General features: G+C 46.5%; 1 protein-coding gene across 1 annotated transcript in view; it reads left to right on the top strand.

Annotated features, from left to right (window-relative positions):
- LOC126106129 (brachyurin-like) overlaps positions 1 to 16,418 on the top strand; it is a 151,883-nt gene that overhangs the window by 51,740 nt on the left and 83,725 nt on the right. Inside the window, exon 2 of the mRNA XM_049912373.1 lies at positions 8,044 to 8,212. Within this exon, the coding sequence (XP_049768330.1) occupies positions 8,044 to 8,212 (169 nt within the window). The remainder of the gene's footprint in view (positions 1 to 8,043; positions 8,213 to 16,418) is intronic.

Genomic DNA, 16,418 nt, shown 5'->3' with positions numbered 1-16,418 from the left:
TGCAGCCACCCGTCCAGCTGCCCCTCCAAAGTCTGTCTATGACTACCACCATGCCAATTGGAATGCCTACCAGGAATCCATTGCCTTACAGGTCGAAAGCCACCCTCTCACTTTTCACCACCCTGATGACATCACCCATGCCTCTTCCTTCCTTCAGAAGACCATCACTGACGCTGTGGAGGCTCATGTCCCTACCAAACTCATCCACCCTCACTACCCTACACTTCCCCTACAGGCCGTCCTCCTCCTGCATGAATCCCGCAGGCTCTACCACTCCTTCCTCCGCACACGTGACTGGGATACTCTCACCCGCCACCGGCAATTACAGTGACATATCTGGAACCTCCTTACAGCAAAGAAACGCTGGGACTGGCGCCAGACATGCACACGCCTCAGCTCCACCCTCCCTGTCAACTCCTCCAAGTACTGGTCAGCCTTCCACCGCCTTACTGGTAGCCATCCCACCCCGCATTACCCCATCCTCCATGATGATCGACCCTTTCCTGACAACCTCAGTAAGGCTAACCATTTTGCTTCCCACCTATCTGAGGTCTTCCTGACGATCCCCATTTTGATTACTCCCTCTTCCCCACTGTCCTTGACCGCACTGACACCTCTGTCCCGCCGCTTGCCTCTAGCTTCCAGTACTTGGATCGGTTACCCCCCACAGACATCAACACTCCCATCACCACACAAGACATCACACTCGTCCTTCACTCCAAACGCAGCACCGCCCCTGGTCATGATGGCGTCACCTACAGTCACCTCAAGGAATCCCCTCCAACCTTCCTGTCTGTCCTTGTACCCTGTACAATGTCCTCCACTGGATTTTACCCTAACCTGTGGAAGACTTCCAGTGTCCTGCTGTTCCCTAAACCTAACAAACCCCCCTATGATACCTCTTCATATCGTCCAATCTGCCTCACCTCCATGTTCAGTAAGGTCTTCGAGGCCATCCTCTCTCGCCGTATTCACTGCCATGTTAACCAGCACCACCTCCTTCCTCTTACCCAGTGTGGCTTCCGACCTTCCTTCTCTGCCGACGACCAGCTCCTTAACCTTACCAATCTTCTTTCCCTCCAACTTAACTCCCGTCGCTCCACTATCTTTGTTTCCCTTGATCTCCAGAACGCCTATGACCGTGTCTGGCATCCCAGGATCCTCTTCAAACTCCAGACCTATGCTCTCCCCATCAACATCGTCCATCTCGTTGCTTCCTTCCTCTCCCATCGTCCCTCCTATGTGACTATCCACAGTTCCAACTCCCGTACTTTCTACCCCTCTGCCGGCGTGCCCCAAGGTTCTGTCCTTTCCCCTCTCCTCTATCTCCTGTACACTGCTGATATGCCCAAACCTCCCCCTCCTGTTCATCTTCTCCAGTTCGCTGATGACACCACCTTCCTAGCCCTCTATCCTACCCTTCAACGGTCCCAACGCACCCTCCAAACCCACCTTGACCAATTCACCACTTGGTGCAACCAGTGGTTCCTCCATGTTAATGCCTCCAAGACACAGGCGATCATCATAGGCCACACCACCCGCTCCTTCCACCTCCATGATTTCTACCTCACCATTTATGGCTGTCCTATCCACCTCACTCCTACCCTCAAATACCTTGGCATCACACTCGACCGCCACCTCACCTGGACACCCCATCTCCTTACCATCCAAAACAAAGCTCACAACCGCCTCCGCCTCCTGAAACTCCGGCCGGATGTGGGGTCCGCATCCTTCCACCATCATTCACACCTACAAATCCATGATACGCCCCATCCTTTGTTATGCCAGTGTCACTTGGATTTCCGCCCCTCCCTGGTTCTATAAAGCCCTCCAAATCCTCGAACGCCATGCGCTCCGCCTCGCCTTCCGCGTCCGCCTTCCGTCCTCCACGCGCATCCTCTATGACCTCATCCACTTCCCCCACCTTCTCCTTTTCCTTGAACACATCTGCACACTATATATTGTCCGCCGCCTTGATCCCCCTCACCCCCTGGTGTCTCCATTCCTCTCCACTCCATCCAGTTGCCGCGCCTTTACCATTGTGTCCCTCCCTCTCTTCATCTCCACACCCTCCATCTCCTTTCCCAACACAACTTCAACCGTCTACCCTTCCCGGATGATGAGCTTTGCCCTGACATCCACCCTTCCTACCAACTCTAACCCCCTCTTCCTGCCTCCTCCTCAGGGCTCCCTCTCCCACCCCTCCCTCCTTCTGCGCGGCTTTCCCCTCCTACTCCCCCTCCATCTCTTGTGCCTTCTTTCAGTGTCTCTGCGCTCCCTCCTGCCCTGTCTTCCCTTTTCCTCTCCCGCCCCAGGTGTCTCCTGGCCCTTCGTGAACTCACTGATGCCCCTCCTCTCTTCATCCCGCCGTTTCCCCAACTGCCCCATGCTCTCTACTCCTTTTCCATCCTATCTGACCTTTCCCTCGGCAGGTCCCACCTGGTAGTTTTATTCTTCGCCGTGTGTGCGCCAAGTGGGTTTTAAGTGTGTTGTTTCGTAGTGTTTTTAATACTGTGGCCAACTTTTAACCTGTGCATGTGCATCCAGTGTCTTCTCTGTGTTTTAAGAATCGCCAACTGTGTTTTTTAACTTTCTGGTGACTTTTTTAACTGTCCCCCAATAACGTCTCCATGTCAGTGCATTTTTACCTCCATTTTCTCCCCTTACTCTGTTTTATGCTCCCCTTGTTTTCGCTTTATGATGTAACATTTTATTCTTATTTTAGTTGTCATGTCACTCGGCTGAAGAGCGGCGGATTGTGCCACTGACAGCCCTCCCCTGCCCATATGGGGCAGGGGAATGAAATCACAGACTGTTTTCTTCTTGGTTCTTGTACGAATTTGTTTCCTTGTGACTCTGTTGTTCGGTCTTGTCGTATTCGTTCTGTCCTACATTGGTTGTGTCCATCCTTTTCCGTTGTGTTGTTGTTTGCGGGGCTCTCTGCGGGTCCCGCCGCGCCTTTCGTCAGTGCAACCCTGGTCACAGTTACAACAAAACGGGTATTCATTGGACAAATATATTATACTAGAACTGATATGTGATTACATTTTCACGCAGTTTGGGTGCATTGGTCCTGAGAAATCAGTACCCAGAACAACCACCTCTGGCCGTAATAACGGCCTTGATATGCCTGGGCATTGAGTCAAACAGAGGTTGGATGCCGTGTATAGGTACAGCTGCACATGTAGCTTCAACACGATACCACAGTTCATCAAGAATAGTGACTGGTGTATTGTGTCGAGCCAGTTGCTAGGCGACCATTGACCAGACGTTTTCAATTGGTGAGAGATCTGGATAATGTGCTGGCCAGGGCAGCAGTTGAACATATTCTGTATCCAGAAAGGCCCGTACAGGACCTGCAACATGCGGTCGCGCATTATTCTTCTGAAAAGTAGGGTTTCGTAGGGATCGAATGAAGGGTAGAGCCACGGGTCTTAACACATCTGAAATGTAACGTCCACTGTTCAAAGTGCCGTCAATGCGAACAAGAGGTGACAGAGACATGTAACCAATGGCACCAGATACCATCACGCCGGATCATACGCCAGTATGGCGATGACGAATACACGCTTCCAATGTGCGTTCACCGCGATGTCGCCAAACACGGATGCGACCATCGTGATGCTATAAAAAGAACCTGGATTCATTCCAAAAAATAACGTTTTGCCATTCGTGCACCCAGGTTCGTCGTTGAGTACACCATCGCAGGCGCTCTTGTCTGTGATGCAGTGTCAAGGGTAACGCAGCCGTGGTCCCCGAGCTGATAGCCCATGTTGCTGCAAACGCCGTCGAACTGTTGTCTTGCAAACGTCCCCATCTGTTGACTCAGGGATCGAGACGTGGCTGCACGATCCATTACCACCATGCAGATAAGATGCCTGTCATCTCGACTGCTAGTGATACGAGGCCGTTGGGATCCAGCACGGCGTTCCTTATTACCGTCCTGAACCCACCAATTCCATATTCTGCTAACAGTTATTGGATCTCGACCAACGCGAACAGCAATGTCGCAATCAGATAAACCGCAATCGCATATGTCTACAATCCGACCTTTATCAAAGTCGGAAACGTGGTTCGCATTTCTCCTCCTTACACGAGGCATCACAACAACATTTCACCAGGCAACGCCGGTCAACTGCTGTTTGTGTATGAGAAATCGGTTGGAAATTTTCCTCATGTCAGCACGTTGTAGGTGTCGCCACCGGCGCCAACCTTGTGTGAATGCTCTGAAAATCTAATCATTTGCATATGACAGCATCTTCTTCCTGTCAGTTAAATTTCGCGTCTGTAGCACGTCATCTTCGTGGTGTAGCAATTTTAATGGTCAGTAGTGTAATCTGCCTTTTGTCAGGGTCGCTTTTCTCAATGGATTTCCCCATTTACAACCCATGTCTTAGCTAGAGTGGTCCCCCGTCCATGTGTGCTATGTTTATATACTTTCGTTACAGCGTCACATGCCCGCAACGCGACCGAGCAGCATACAACGTCGCTGTGAGCAGTGGTCATAGCGGTTTCGCTGATCAGTGTATTTAGGCCCTAAAAGACACGGAAAATACTCTAAAACTTTGTTTCCTCAGAGACGTAGCAATATCTACAGATAACCCGGGGCACGTGTTCGCTAATTTTGAGCCCTCTTCCACTGAGTAGAGTGGCTACGAAGTCGTCCGCCCCCTTAGCTGTGTGATCAGCACGGCTGACAACCGTGCAGCGGGCCTGGGTTCGATTCCCAGCCGGGTAGGATGGAAACTCCGTTCAGGGGCTGGGTGTTGTGTTGCATTCATCGTCGTCGACACGCAAGCCAACCAATGTGGCATCAATTGAAAAGACTAGCTCCTAGTCAACAATGCTATACAATCATATCGTTTCACTTTTTCCGGGAAATTCGGGTTGTGGCACTTGCCGTGTCGGATTATTATCAGCGTGGCGAGGTCACTTGTCCCATATTGCGATGGATGTGCTTGGACTCAGCAGCTGCCGCCCACCATGTTTTGTGCCAAAGAGTGTGCATCAAATGATTGCGTTTGACTTGGGAAGTATGAACCTGAAATGAGATTTTTGAATAGTTGCACAATAGGTGGGAGGATAAAAAATGCAAACATTAATTATTGCTCCTTCTCTCTTTCCAAGCATTAATCCTGACTTGCGGGGTCGGCTGTTGTGGTTAACCAGATTTGACGTGTTAATTTTAAGGGGTGGCTGGATGCCCTTCCTTTCGCAACCCTGGACCCTCCTTGGGACGGAATGTGTGTACCCAAACTGTCTGCGTCTAGTGTAATTCATGGAATAGTGTGACGATGTTTCAAATGTCTGCGAGTCGTGTAAATGAGGCGGAACGTGCGGACCAGCCCGGCATTCACCTAGTGGGATGAGGAAAACTGCCTAAAAACCACATCCAGGCTGGCCAACACATCAGCCCTCGTCGTTAGTCCGCCAGGCGGATTCGATCTGGGGCCAGCGCGCCTACCTGAGTCCAGGAAGCAGTGCGTTAGGACTCTCGGCTGCCTGGTGGGCCTAATTATTGCTCCTTGAATAACTAAAAAAGTTAATTGGAAAGAATAATTGATAGAAATTGGAAGATACACATATCCTGGGTAAACTTTAACTGGTACTAATATCAACAGACATTTAAGATAGATATTCATCATTTAAGTTCCGTACTTCTTCACATTAATTCCATTGTGTGTACTCCTGATTATAACAATGCCTACGCAGGATGGCTCGTCCGCTGGTCGCGCAAATTCCTCTTGTCTGCTCCGAACATCCTGATGCAGAATTCTCGGCGAGGGTGAAATGATGAACAGATTGGTGTGGTCAATGTGAATATCTGAGTGAACTTTACTTTTCCAAGAACTTTTTTATAACACTTTTTAATGTATGCTTGAAATACACATTTTTAAACAATAGTGGTATGATGGATCTCGTCATACGTCTGCCCACTACCTCTTACAGAAACAAATATGTGAAGGTACAGATATTAATGAGTTGAAGAACGTATCTCTTCTCCTTTTTTGTATCAAAACATTATCTCTGCCAAAAAACAACTCGTTAATTTACCTTTGGGTTTGTGTATATGTAGCTTACATGTATAAAAGGAAAAGAACGAAGAAAGAAAAAATAATATGATCCATTACACTTTGTCAAGGCTGCGCATTCTATATATTATTATTGTTATTACTATTATTATTCAATAAATGTTCATTAAGGTGATAGTAGACATATGAATCAGGATCATTTGATATGTTTCGACTGAGATGCCTCAGTGGCTTCGAAAAAAAAAAAGGCACTCCGTCTTCAGGCCACGAGTGGCCTACCGGGACCATCCGACCGCCGTGTCATCCTCAGCTGAGGATGCGGATAGGAGGGGCGTGGGGGAAGCACACCACTCTCCCGGTCGTTTTGGTGGTATTCTTGACCGAAACCGCTACTATTCGGTCGAGTAGCTCCTCAGTTGGCATCACGACGCTGAGTGCACCCCGAAAAACGGCAACAGCGCATGGCGGCCTGGATGGTCAGCCATCTAAATGCCGACCACGCCCGACAGCGGTTAACTTCGGTTATCTCACGGGAACCGGTGTATCCACTGCGGCAAGGGCGTTGCCTGGCTTCGAAAAGCTTCTCTTTAAAAACAATTAAAAAAATCCGGAGTCACAAATTAAGTTCAGCAATGCTCTCATACTGGGCTTGTTGGGATAATTTTATGGGGGCTGTCACACACTAAGTCCGTTATGTGACTGCTAATACGAGACGATTTTTGTCTTTTAACAAATGTTAGTAATGTTAGACACAATTTGTAAAACGGAAGCAGAAAGTGAAAACAGGGATAGCACTATATGAACTGACAGAGTAACTATGAACGCACTGAATGGTATAAAAATGTAGAAATAATTTCAAACGACTTTATGTTGTAACCAGAAGCGTGTGTAATGTTACACCACAACCAATTTTCATTTGTGAATTATTGTTTCATTATAGCGAACAAAGAGCCTTCAGTGTACAAAATTGTTAAGGCTTTCGTGGCCACTTGTTGACAAACTACCTATTGGCTTCTGTCTCGGGTTCTTCGGCCGACGTTCATATAACGATTTTTCTGACGTTTCGCCAGCACGAGGGGCTGGCATTGTCAAAGTTCACCCTCCATTGCCGGTGGTGAACTGGAGCCGAGCTCGCGGCCGCAGACTATATGTTCCTGGAGCGCCAACGTCCGAGGGCTTCTCTGCGGTCATTTCCGGTGCGGTTCTCCTCTTGCTACCTGCGACGATCGTTCGCTGCAGTACGGGAAGCCAGGATCCGTTTACCTTAAGGCTTTCCTCTTTCTTGTTCAAACTGTTCGCGTGTTTTTGTATTTCTACAGCCTCTCTGAACAAGCGCGTGTGATAGTGCTTCTCTACAGCCAGAACTTCCGTGTCGGCGAATTTTATTACGTGGTCGGTCTCATTCAGTGCGTGCTCTGCCACGGCCGATTTCTCCACCTGCCCCAACCTGCAATGTCGCTTCTTTTATCCTGGTGTTCATCGATCGGCCAGTCATTCCTACATAAACTTTTCCGACACCAAAGTTCTGGCTGTAGAGAAGCACTATCACACGCGCTTGTTCAGAGAAGCTGTAGAAATACAAAAACACGCGAACGGTTTGAACAAGAAAGAGGAAAGCCTTAAGGTCAACGGATCCTGGCTTCCCGTACTACAGCGAACGACCGTCGCAGGTAGCAAGAGGAGAACCGCACCGGAAATGACAGCGGAGAAGCCCTCGGATGTTGCCGCGCCAGGTACATACAGTCCGCGTCCGCGAGCTCGGCTCCAATTCACCACCGGCAACGGAGAGTGAAGCTTTGACAATGCCAGCCACTGGTGCTGGCGAAACGTCAGAAAAATCATTAGATGAACGTCGGCCGAAGAACCCGAGACAGAAGCCAATAGGCAGTATGTCAGCCTTCAGTGTGTACGTATCAATCAGATGTAGGTTCTGTGTTGGCAGTGTATCTCAAATTAATGAACGGCCGAAGATTTCAGCAAAACTGTACGACAGGGTGACGTCTTGTTTTAGGCACACAGTCGCAACACGCACAGGGCTATCCGCGCATCATCGAAGGCAAGGCGGCGGCGCGCGGCCAGTTCCCACACCAGGCTCTCCTCGTCGCCGACGACCACTTCATATGCGGCGGATCGCTCATCACGAAGACTGCGGTCCTCACCGCCGGCTTCTGCACGGTCGGGTGAGTGGCAGCGGTAAGCGGCAGCTGAGCTGGGAGAGCGCGGGTGGCGCGGGTTTATGGGCCAATGTCTGTCTCATCTCGGGTGTCACAAATGTATGCCCGTTTGGCAGAATTGCGTCCTACGTTACACTTTAATAAGCTGTTGTTTCCTGTACTCACAGCTGTGATTTCAATACTTTGGTATGTAAATATTGTTGTTGTTGTGGTCTTCGGCCCTGAGACTGGTTTGATGCAGCTCTCCATACTACTCTATCCTGTGCAAGCTTCTTCATCTCCCAGTACCTACTGCAACCTACATCCTTCCGAATCTGCTTCGTGTATTCATCTCTTGGTCTCCCTCTACGATTTTTACCCTCCACGCTGCCCTCCAGTACTAAACTGGTCATCCCTTGATGCCTCAGAACATGTCCTACCAACCGATCCCTACTTCTAGTCAAGTTGTGCCACAAACTCCTCTTCTCCCAAATTCTATCAATACCTTCTCATTAGTTATGTGATCTGCCCATCTAATCTGCAGCATTCTTCTGTAGCTCCACATTCCAAAAGCTTCTACTCTCTTCTTGTCTAAACTATTTATCGTCCACGTTTCACTCCCATACAAGGCTACACTCCATACAAATACTTTCAGAAACGACTTCCTGACAAATCAATACTCGATGTTAACAAATTTCTCTTCTTCAGAAACGCTTTCCTTGCCATTGCCAGTCTACATTTTATATCCTCGCTACTTCTACCATCATCAGTTATTTTGCTCCACAAATAGCAAAACTCCTTTACTACTTTAAGTGTCTCATTTCCTAATCTAATTCCCTCAGCATCACCCGACTTAATTCGACTACATTCCATTATCCTCGTTTTGCTTTTGTTGATGTTAATCTTATACCCTCCTTTGAAGAGACTTTAAATTCCATTCAACTGCTCTTCCAAGTCCTTTGCTGTCTCTGACAGAATTACAATTTCATCGGCGAACCTCAAAGTTTTTATTTCTCCTCCATGGATTTTAATACCTACTCCGAACTTTCCTTTTGTTTCCTTCACTGCTTGCTCAATATATAGATTGAATAGCATCGGGGAGAGGCTACAACCCTGTCTCACTCCCTTCCCAACCAATGCTTCCCTTTCATACCCCTCGACTCTTATAACTGCCATCTGGTTTCTGTACAAATTGTAAATAGCCTTTCGCTCCCTGTATTTTACCCCTGCCACCTTCAGAATTTGAGAGAGCGTATTCCAGTCAATATTGTCAAACGCTTTCTCTAAGTCTATAAATGCTAGAAACATAGGTTTGTCTTTCCTTACTCTTTCTTCTAAGATAAGTCGTAGGGTCAGTATTGCCTCACGTGTTCCAACATTTCTACGGAATCCAAACTGATCTTCCCCGAGGTCGGCTTCTAATAGTTTTTTCCATTCGTCTGTAAGGAATTCGCGTTAGTATTTTGCAGCTGTCACTTATTAAACTGATAGTTCGCTGATTTTCACATCTGTCAACAAAAAAATATATTGTGTGATTGTCATGGGAAACGGAAGTGCAAAGTACCAGGTATACCGGTGTGAAATGAGCGTTAAGATACGAATGTGTCGATAGCGAACCGTTGTTGTGAAAGAGCCTTAATTTTTTTTGTTTGATTGGTATGACGTATGTCAAAGATATTTAATATACATAAAGTCATGGAACAAACAACATAATATGTTTTCATCGTGTTAACGATGTCGAATTTTGTACAAGAAAGTGATGATTTGCGGAAAACATTAATTTTTTGTTTTCATTTGAAAAAAAGTGCTGCATGCTTGTCCAAGCATATGGTGATCATACTGTATCAGAAGCAACATGCAAAAGATAGTTTCAACGGTTCAGAAATAATGATTTTGATGTAAGAAATGAAGAAATGGCTGACATCGAAATAAGTGTCCAAGGAATAGAAAAGCAACTGGAATCACTCAACAGAGGAAAGTCCACTGGCCCTGACGGGATACCAATTCGATTCTACACAGAGTACGCGAAAGAACTTGCCACACTTCTAACAGCCGTGTACCGCAAGCCTCTAGAGGAATGGAAGGTTCCAAATGTTTGGAAAAGAGCACAGGTAGTCCCAGTCTTCAAGAAGGGTCGTCGAGCAGATGCGCAAATCTATAGACCTATATCTCTGACGTCGATCTGTTGTAGAATTTTAGAACATGTTTTTTGCTCGAGTATCATGTCTTTTTTGGAAACCCAGAATCTACTATGTAGGAATCAACATGGATTCCGGAAACAGAGATCGTGTGAGACCCAACTCGCTTTATTTGTTCATGAGACCCAGAAAATATTAGATACAGGCTCCCAGGTAGATGCTATTTTTCTTGACTTCCGGAAGGCGTTCGATACAGTTCCGCACTGTCGCCTGATAAACAAAGTAAGAGCCTACGGAATATCAGATCAGCTGTGTGGCTGGATTGAAGAGTTTTTAGCAAACAGAACACAGCATGTTATTATCAATGGAGAGACGTCTACAGACGTTAAAGTAACCTCTGACGTGCCACAGGGGAGTGTTATGGGACCATTGCTTTTCACAATATATATAAATGACCTAGTAGATAGTGTCGGAAGTTCCACGCGGCTTTTCGCGGATGATGCTGTAGTATACAGAGAAGTTGCAGCATTAGAAAATTGTGGCGAAATGCAGGAAGATCTGCAGCGGATAGGCACTTGGTGCAGGGAGTGGCAACTGACCCTTAACATAGAGAAATGTAATGTATTGAGAATACATAGAAGGAAGAATCCTTTATTGTATGATTGTATGATAGCGGAACAAACACTGGTAGCAGTTACTTCTGTAAAATATCTGGGAGTATGCGTGCGGAACGATTTGAAGTGGAATGATCATATAAAATTAATTGTTGGTAAGGCGGGTACCAGGTTGAGATTCATTGGGAGAGTCCTTAGAAAATGTAGTCCATCAACAAAGGAGGTGGCTTACAAAACACTCGTTCGACCTATACTTGAGTATTGCTCATCAGTGTGGGATCCGTACCAGATCGGGTTGACGGAGGAGATGGAGAAGATCCAAAGAAGAGCGGCGCGTTTCGTGACAGGGTTATTTGGTAACCGTGATATCGTTACGGAGATGTTTAACAAACTCAAGTGGCAGACTCTGCAAGAGAGGCGCTCTGCATCGCGGTGTAGCTTGCTCGCCAGGTTTCGTGAGGGTACGTTTCTTGATGAGGTATCGAATATATTGCTTCCCCCTACTTATACCTCCCGAGGAGATCACGAATGTAAAATTAGAGAGATTAGAGCGCGCATGGAGGCTTTCAGATAGTCGTTCTTCCCGCGAACCATACGCGACTGGAACAGAAAAGGGAGGTAATGACAGTGGCACGTAAAGTGCTCTCCGCCACACACCGTTGGGTGGCTTGCGGAGTATAAATGTAGATGTAGATGTAGAAGAACGTGGAAGACCACCAAAAAAGTTCGAAGACGCCGAATTGCAAGCAATATTGGATGAAGATGATGCTTTGAGTCAGAAGAAAATGGCAGCAATGCTAAATGTTGCACAACAAACAATTTATGACAGTTTGAAAGCTATGGGAAAGATCCAAAAGTGTGGAAAATGGGTGCCACATGAATTGAATGGAAGAGAGATGGAAAACCGAAAAACCATTTGTCAAATTTTGCTTCAAAGACATGAAAGAAAATCAATTTTGCGTCGAATTGTTACTAGCGATGAAAAATGGATTTATTTTAAGAATCCTAAACGGGAAAAATCATGGGTTAATCCGGGACAACCATCAACATCGACTGCAAAACCAGATCGATTCGGCGAGAAGACAATGCTCTGTGTTTGGTGGGATCAGAAAGGTGTGGTGTATCATGAGCTTCTAAAACCCGGTGAAACTGTGAATACTAATCGCTACAGACAACAAATGATCAATTTGAACTATGCATTGATCGGATAAAGACCAGAATGGGCCAGAAGTCATGGCAAAGTAACTTTTTTACACGACAATGCGCCTGCACACGAAGCAAAACTGGTTCAGGATACAATCGAAACACTTGGCTGGGAGCTGCTACTCCACCCGCCGTATTCACCAGCCTTGGCCCCTCCCGACTACCATTTGTTTTCATCAATGGGACACGCATTGGTTGAGGAACTCTTCGATTCCTACGAAGAAGTCGAAAATTCGGTGTCTGATTGGTTTGCTTCAAAAGACGAACATTTCTATTGGCGTGGTGTCCACAAATTGCCAGAAAGATGGTCAAAATGTATAGAAAGCAATAGTCAGTACTTTGAATAAAATGTTTTTACTTTTCAAAATTAGTGTTTCATTTTCACAAAAAAAAACGCTCATTTCATACCGGTACACCTGATAAATTGCAAAGTAGTGAAACACTTCCTGTTCATCAATGAAGCTGACCGTACTGTTTGTGGTGCATAGTTTAGCTTTCGACATAGATGACGATCCGACACTCTAACTCAACAAACTGCCTATTGGCTTCTGTGTCGGGTTCTTCGGCAGACGTTCATCTGATGATTTTACTGACGTTTCGCCAGAACGAGGGGCTGGCGTTGTCAAAGATCAGCCTCCGTTGCCGGTGGTGAACTGGAGCCGAGCTCTCGGCCGCAATGTACCTGACACGCGAAAGTCCGACGGCTTCTCCGCTGTCATTTCCGGTGCGGTTCTCCTCTTGCTACCTGCGACGGTCGTTCGCTGCAGTACGGGAAGCCAGGATCCGTTTACCTTAAGGCTTTCCTCTTTCTTGTTGAAGCTGTTCGCGTGTTTTTGTATTTCTACGGCTTCTCTGATCAAGCGGGTGTGATAGTGCTTCTCTACAGCCAGAACTTCCGTGTCGGCGAATTTTATTACGTGGTCGGTCTCACTCAGTGCGTGTTCTGCCACGGCCGATATCTTCACCCGCCCCAGCCTGCAATGTCTCTTATGTTCTGCGATCCTGGTGTTCACTGATCGTCCAGTCATTCTGACATAAACTTTTCCACATGTGCATGGTATACGGTATATTCCCGACATTGGAAGTGGGTCTCTTTTCTCCTTTGCCGATCTAAGACACTCTTTGATCTACCTAGTCGGTTTGAAAATCGTCCTTACGCCGTGTTTGCGCAATACACGGCCGATTCCGCCCGTAACTCTCGGAATGTAAGGCAGAAAGGCCGTACCCGACCTTTCTATTTCTGATTCTGGAGGTGGTTTGATAGTTTGTGCAGGTATCGGTCCAATGTGTCGGTTTTCGATACACGCTGTGTCCCAGGTTCTCGTCATCCCTTGAGACCAGCACATCTAGAAACGGCAGTTTTTTGTCTTTTTCTACTTCCATGGTAAATTTTATGTCAACATGGTGGCTATTCAAGTGTCTTAGGAAGTCACCGAGCTCCACATGGCTCCACACGACGGAAGTATCATCGACGTATCTGTACATCACCTTAGGTTTGCAAGTCGCCAAGCCCAGTGTCTGTGCTTCGAATTGTTCCATGAAGAAGTTGGCCACCAGTGGACTAAGAGGGCTACCCATGGCGACGCCTTCCGGAGCTGTCCGTAGAAATTGTCATTCAGCGTGAAATAGCTCGTGGTGAGGCATGCATGGCAGAGCTTTGTGATGTCTTGCGGGAAAATGAAACCGATGTGGTCCAGAGCGTCACTGAGTGGCACTTTCGTAAACAAAGAAACAACATCAAAGCTGACCAGGATGTCGTTTGCTGAAAGCTTCAGTTTCTTCAGCTTCTCAGTGAAATGTCCTGAGTCCCTTATGTATGTGTCGGTTTTCCCCACGTGCGGCTGGAGCAGAGAGGCCAAGTGTTTTGCCAGTTTATACGTCGGTGAGCCGGGAGCGCTAACGATCGGTTGTAGTGGAACGTTGTTCTTATGGATCTTAGGTAATCCATACAGCCGAGGTGGTAGGGCTTCTGTGTTGCGCAGGTATCTCTGTACGTCCGCCGGTAGAGAAGACGCCTTGATTAACCGATTCGTATTCCGTGTGATACGCTGAGCAATGGGTACTCCACAAATAATATTAGAAGTGAAACACAGCCAAACACTCAGCGAAGTAAGGAATCAGAAAAAGAAACGTCGGGTACGGCCTTTCTGCCATACATTCCCAGAGTGACGGACGGAATCGGCCATATATTGCGCAAACACGGCGTAAAGACGATTTTCAAACCGACTAGGTAGATCAAAGAGTGTCTTAGATCGACACAGGAGAAAAGAGAACCACTAGCAATGTCGGGAATATACCGTACACCATGCACACGCGGAAAAGTTTATGTCGGAATGACTGGACGATCAGTCAACACCAGGATCAAAGAGCATAAGCGACATTGCAGGTTGGGGCGGGTGGAGAAATCGGCCGTGGCAGAGCACGCACTGAGTGAGACCGACTACGTAATAAAATTCGTCGACACGGAAGTTCTGGTTGTAGAGAAGCACTATCACACTCGCTTGTTCAGAGAAGCTGTAGAAATACAAAAACACGGGAACAGCTTTAATAAGAAAGAGGAAAGCCTTAAGGTAAGTGGATCCTGGCTTCCAGTACTACAGCGAACGACCGTCGCAGGTAGCAAGAGGAGAACCGCACCGGAAATGACGTCGGAGAAGCCCTCGGACGTTGGCGCGCAAGGTACATATAGTCCGCAGCCACGAGCTCAGCTCCAGTTCACCACCGGCAACGTTGGGTGAAGCTTTGACAATGCCAGCCACTTGTGCTGCCAAAACGCCAGTAAGATCATCAGATGAACGACGGCCGAAGAACCCGAGACAGAAGCCAATAGGCAGTTTGTCAACAAGTGGCCACTAAAGCCGTAACAATTTTGACCTCCAGTTAAGTTTGTTCAAAGCTAAAATCGACGGTACTTGAAAGTGATCTCTAGCTATCGGCAGGACAGGATAAAATAGTTTTATTTTAGCGCATTATTTGGTGTAATTTCTTATCTAGTTGGGTGTCATTTTTCGCGAGTTTCGATGCTGTTTTACTGCCGAATTAGTTTTTTGATTTTACAGTTATTTATGGCCAATTTTGGTGTTATTTTATTCCTTGCCTGTTTTAATTTTCTGCCAATTTGAGTTTTTTTGCCAAATTCGGTATTGCTTTTTTCCAAACTCGGTGTTACTTTACCAATTTCGTGACTATTTTTTCCAATTTTAATGTTACAGATTTTCCTTTTCGATGTTCTTTTTCAAATTCGTAGTAATTTTTATCTAAATTCGGTGTTTTTTGCCACGTACGTTGTTATCTTCATACGAAAATCGATACTACTTCTTTTTGTGATTTGGTGTTACCTTTTTCTGCCAAATTGTGTCTGTTTTGTCAAACCCTATGCAATTTTGGCCAAGTCATGTTTTTTGCTAATTTTGGTGTGTTTATTACCGAGTTCGATATATTTTTTTACTAATTTAGTTGTTATTTTTGTCAATTTCCTTGTTATTTTTTGCCAATTTCCTTGTTATTGTTTTGGCAAATTCTGCGTTATTTCTTGCCAAACTCGTTCCGCTTTGTTTTAGAAATTGGATTTTATTTGTGCCACTTTCGATGTTATTTTCTTGCCAAGCTTGGTGTTCTTCTTTTTGCCGATTTCGGTGCTATTTTTGAAGTCACGTCATAGTTCTTTACGTGGGAGATGGACTATTAATCCAACATTGTATATGAAGCTCACACGGAAAATATGCAGAATGAATTGTCAGTATTCAGTAATTATCAGTTACTTACATTGTTTCACTGTCGTTCTAAGATTTTAAAGATTTCATTCGGAAAAATGACAAATTTTACGGTATTTTGTAAAACTCGCCGATTTCGCGTTATTTACCTAAATTTGTCAATTACGATTTATCGGATACGCGAAATTATCCTGTCCCTACTGTGAGGTAACGGGTGAGTCGTGGCGCCCTGAAAATTCGGAGGAAGCAGTGGTATAACCAATGGCATCCCATACCATCACGCCGGGTGATACGCCAGTATGGCGATGACGAATACACGCTTCCAATGTGCGTTCACCGCGATGTCGCCAAACACGGATGCGACCATCATGATGCTGTAAACAGAACCTGGATTCATCCGAAAAAATGACGTTTTGCCATTCGTACACCCAGGTTCGTCGTCGAGTACCCCATCGCAGGCGCTCTTGTCTGTGATGCAGCGTCAAGGGTAACCGCAGCCATGGTCTCCGAGTTGATAGTGCATGCTGCTGCAAACATCGTCGAACTGTTCGTGCAGATAGTTGTT

The sequence above is a fragment of the Schistocerca cancellata genome, chromosome 10 (assembly GCF_023864275.1).
Source record: "Schistocerca cancellata isolate TAMUIC-IGC-003103 chromosome 10, iqSchCanc2.1, whole genome shotgun sequence".
Lineage (NCBI taxonomy): Eukaryota > Metazoa > Arthropoda > Insecta > Orthoptera > Acrididae > Schistocerca > Schistocerca cancellata.
The sequence above is the reverse complement of the archived record's forward strand: the minus strand, read 5'-3'. Positions and strand labels throughout refer to the sequence as shown.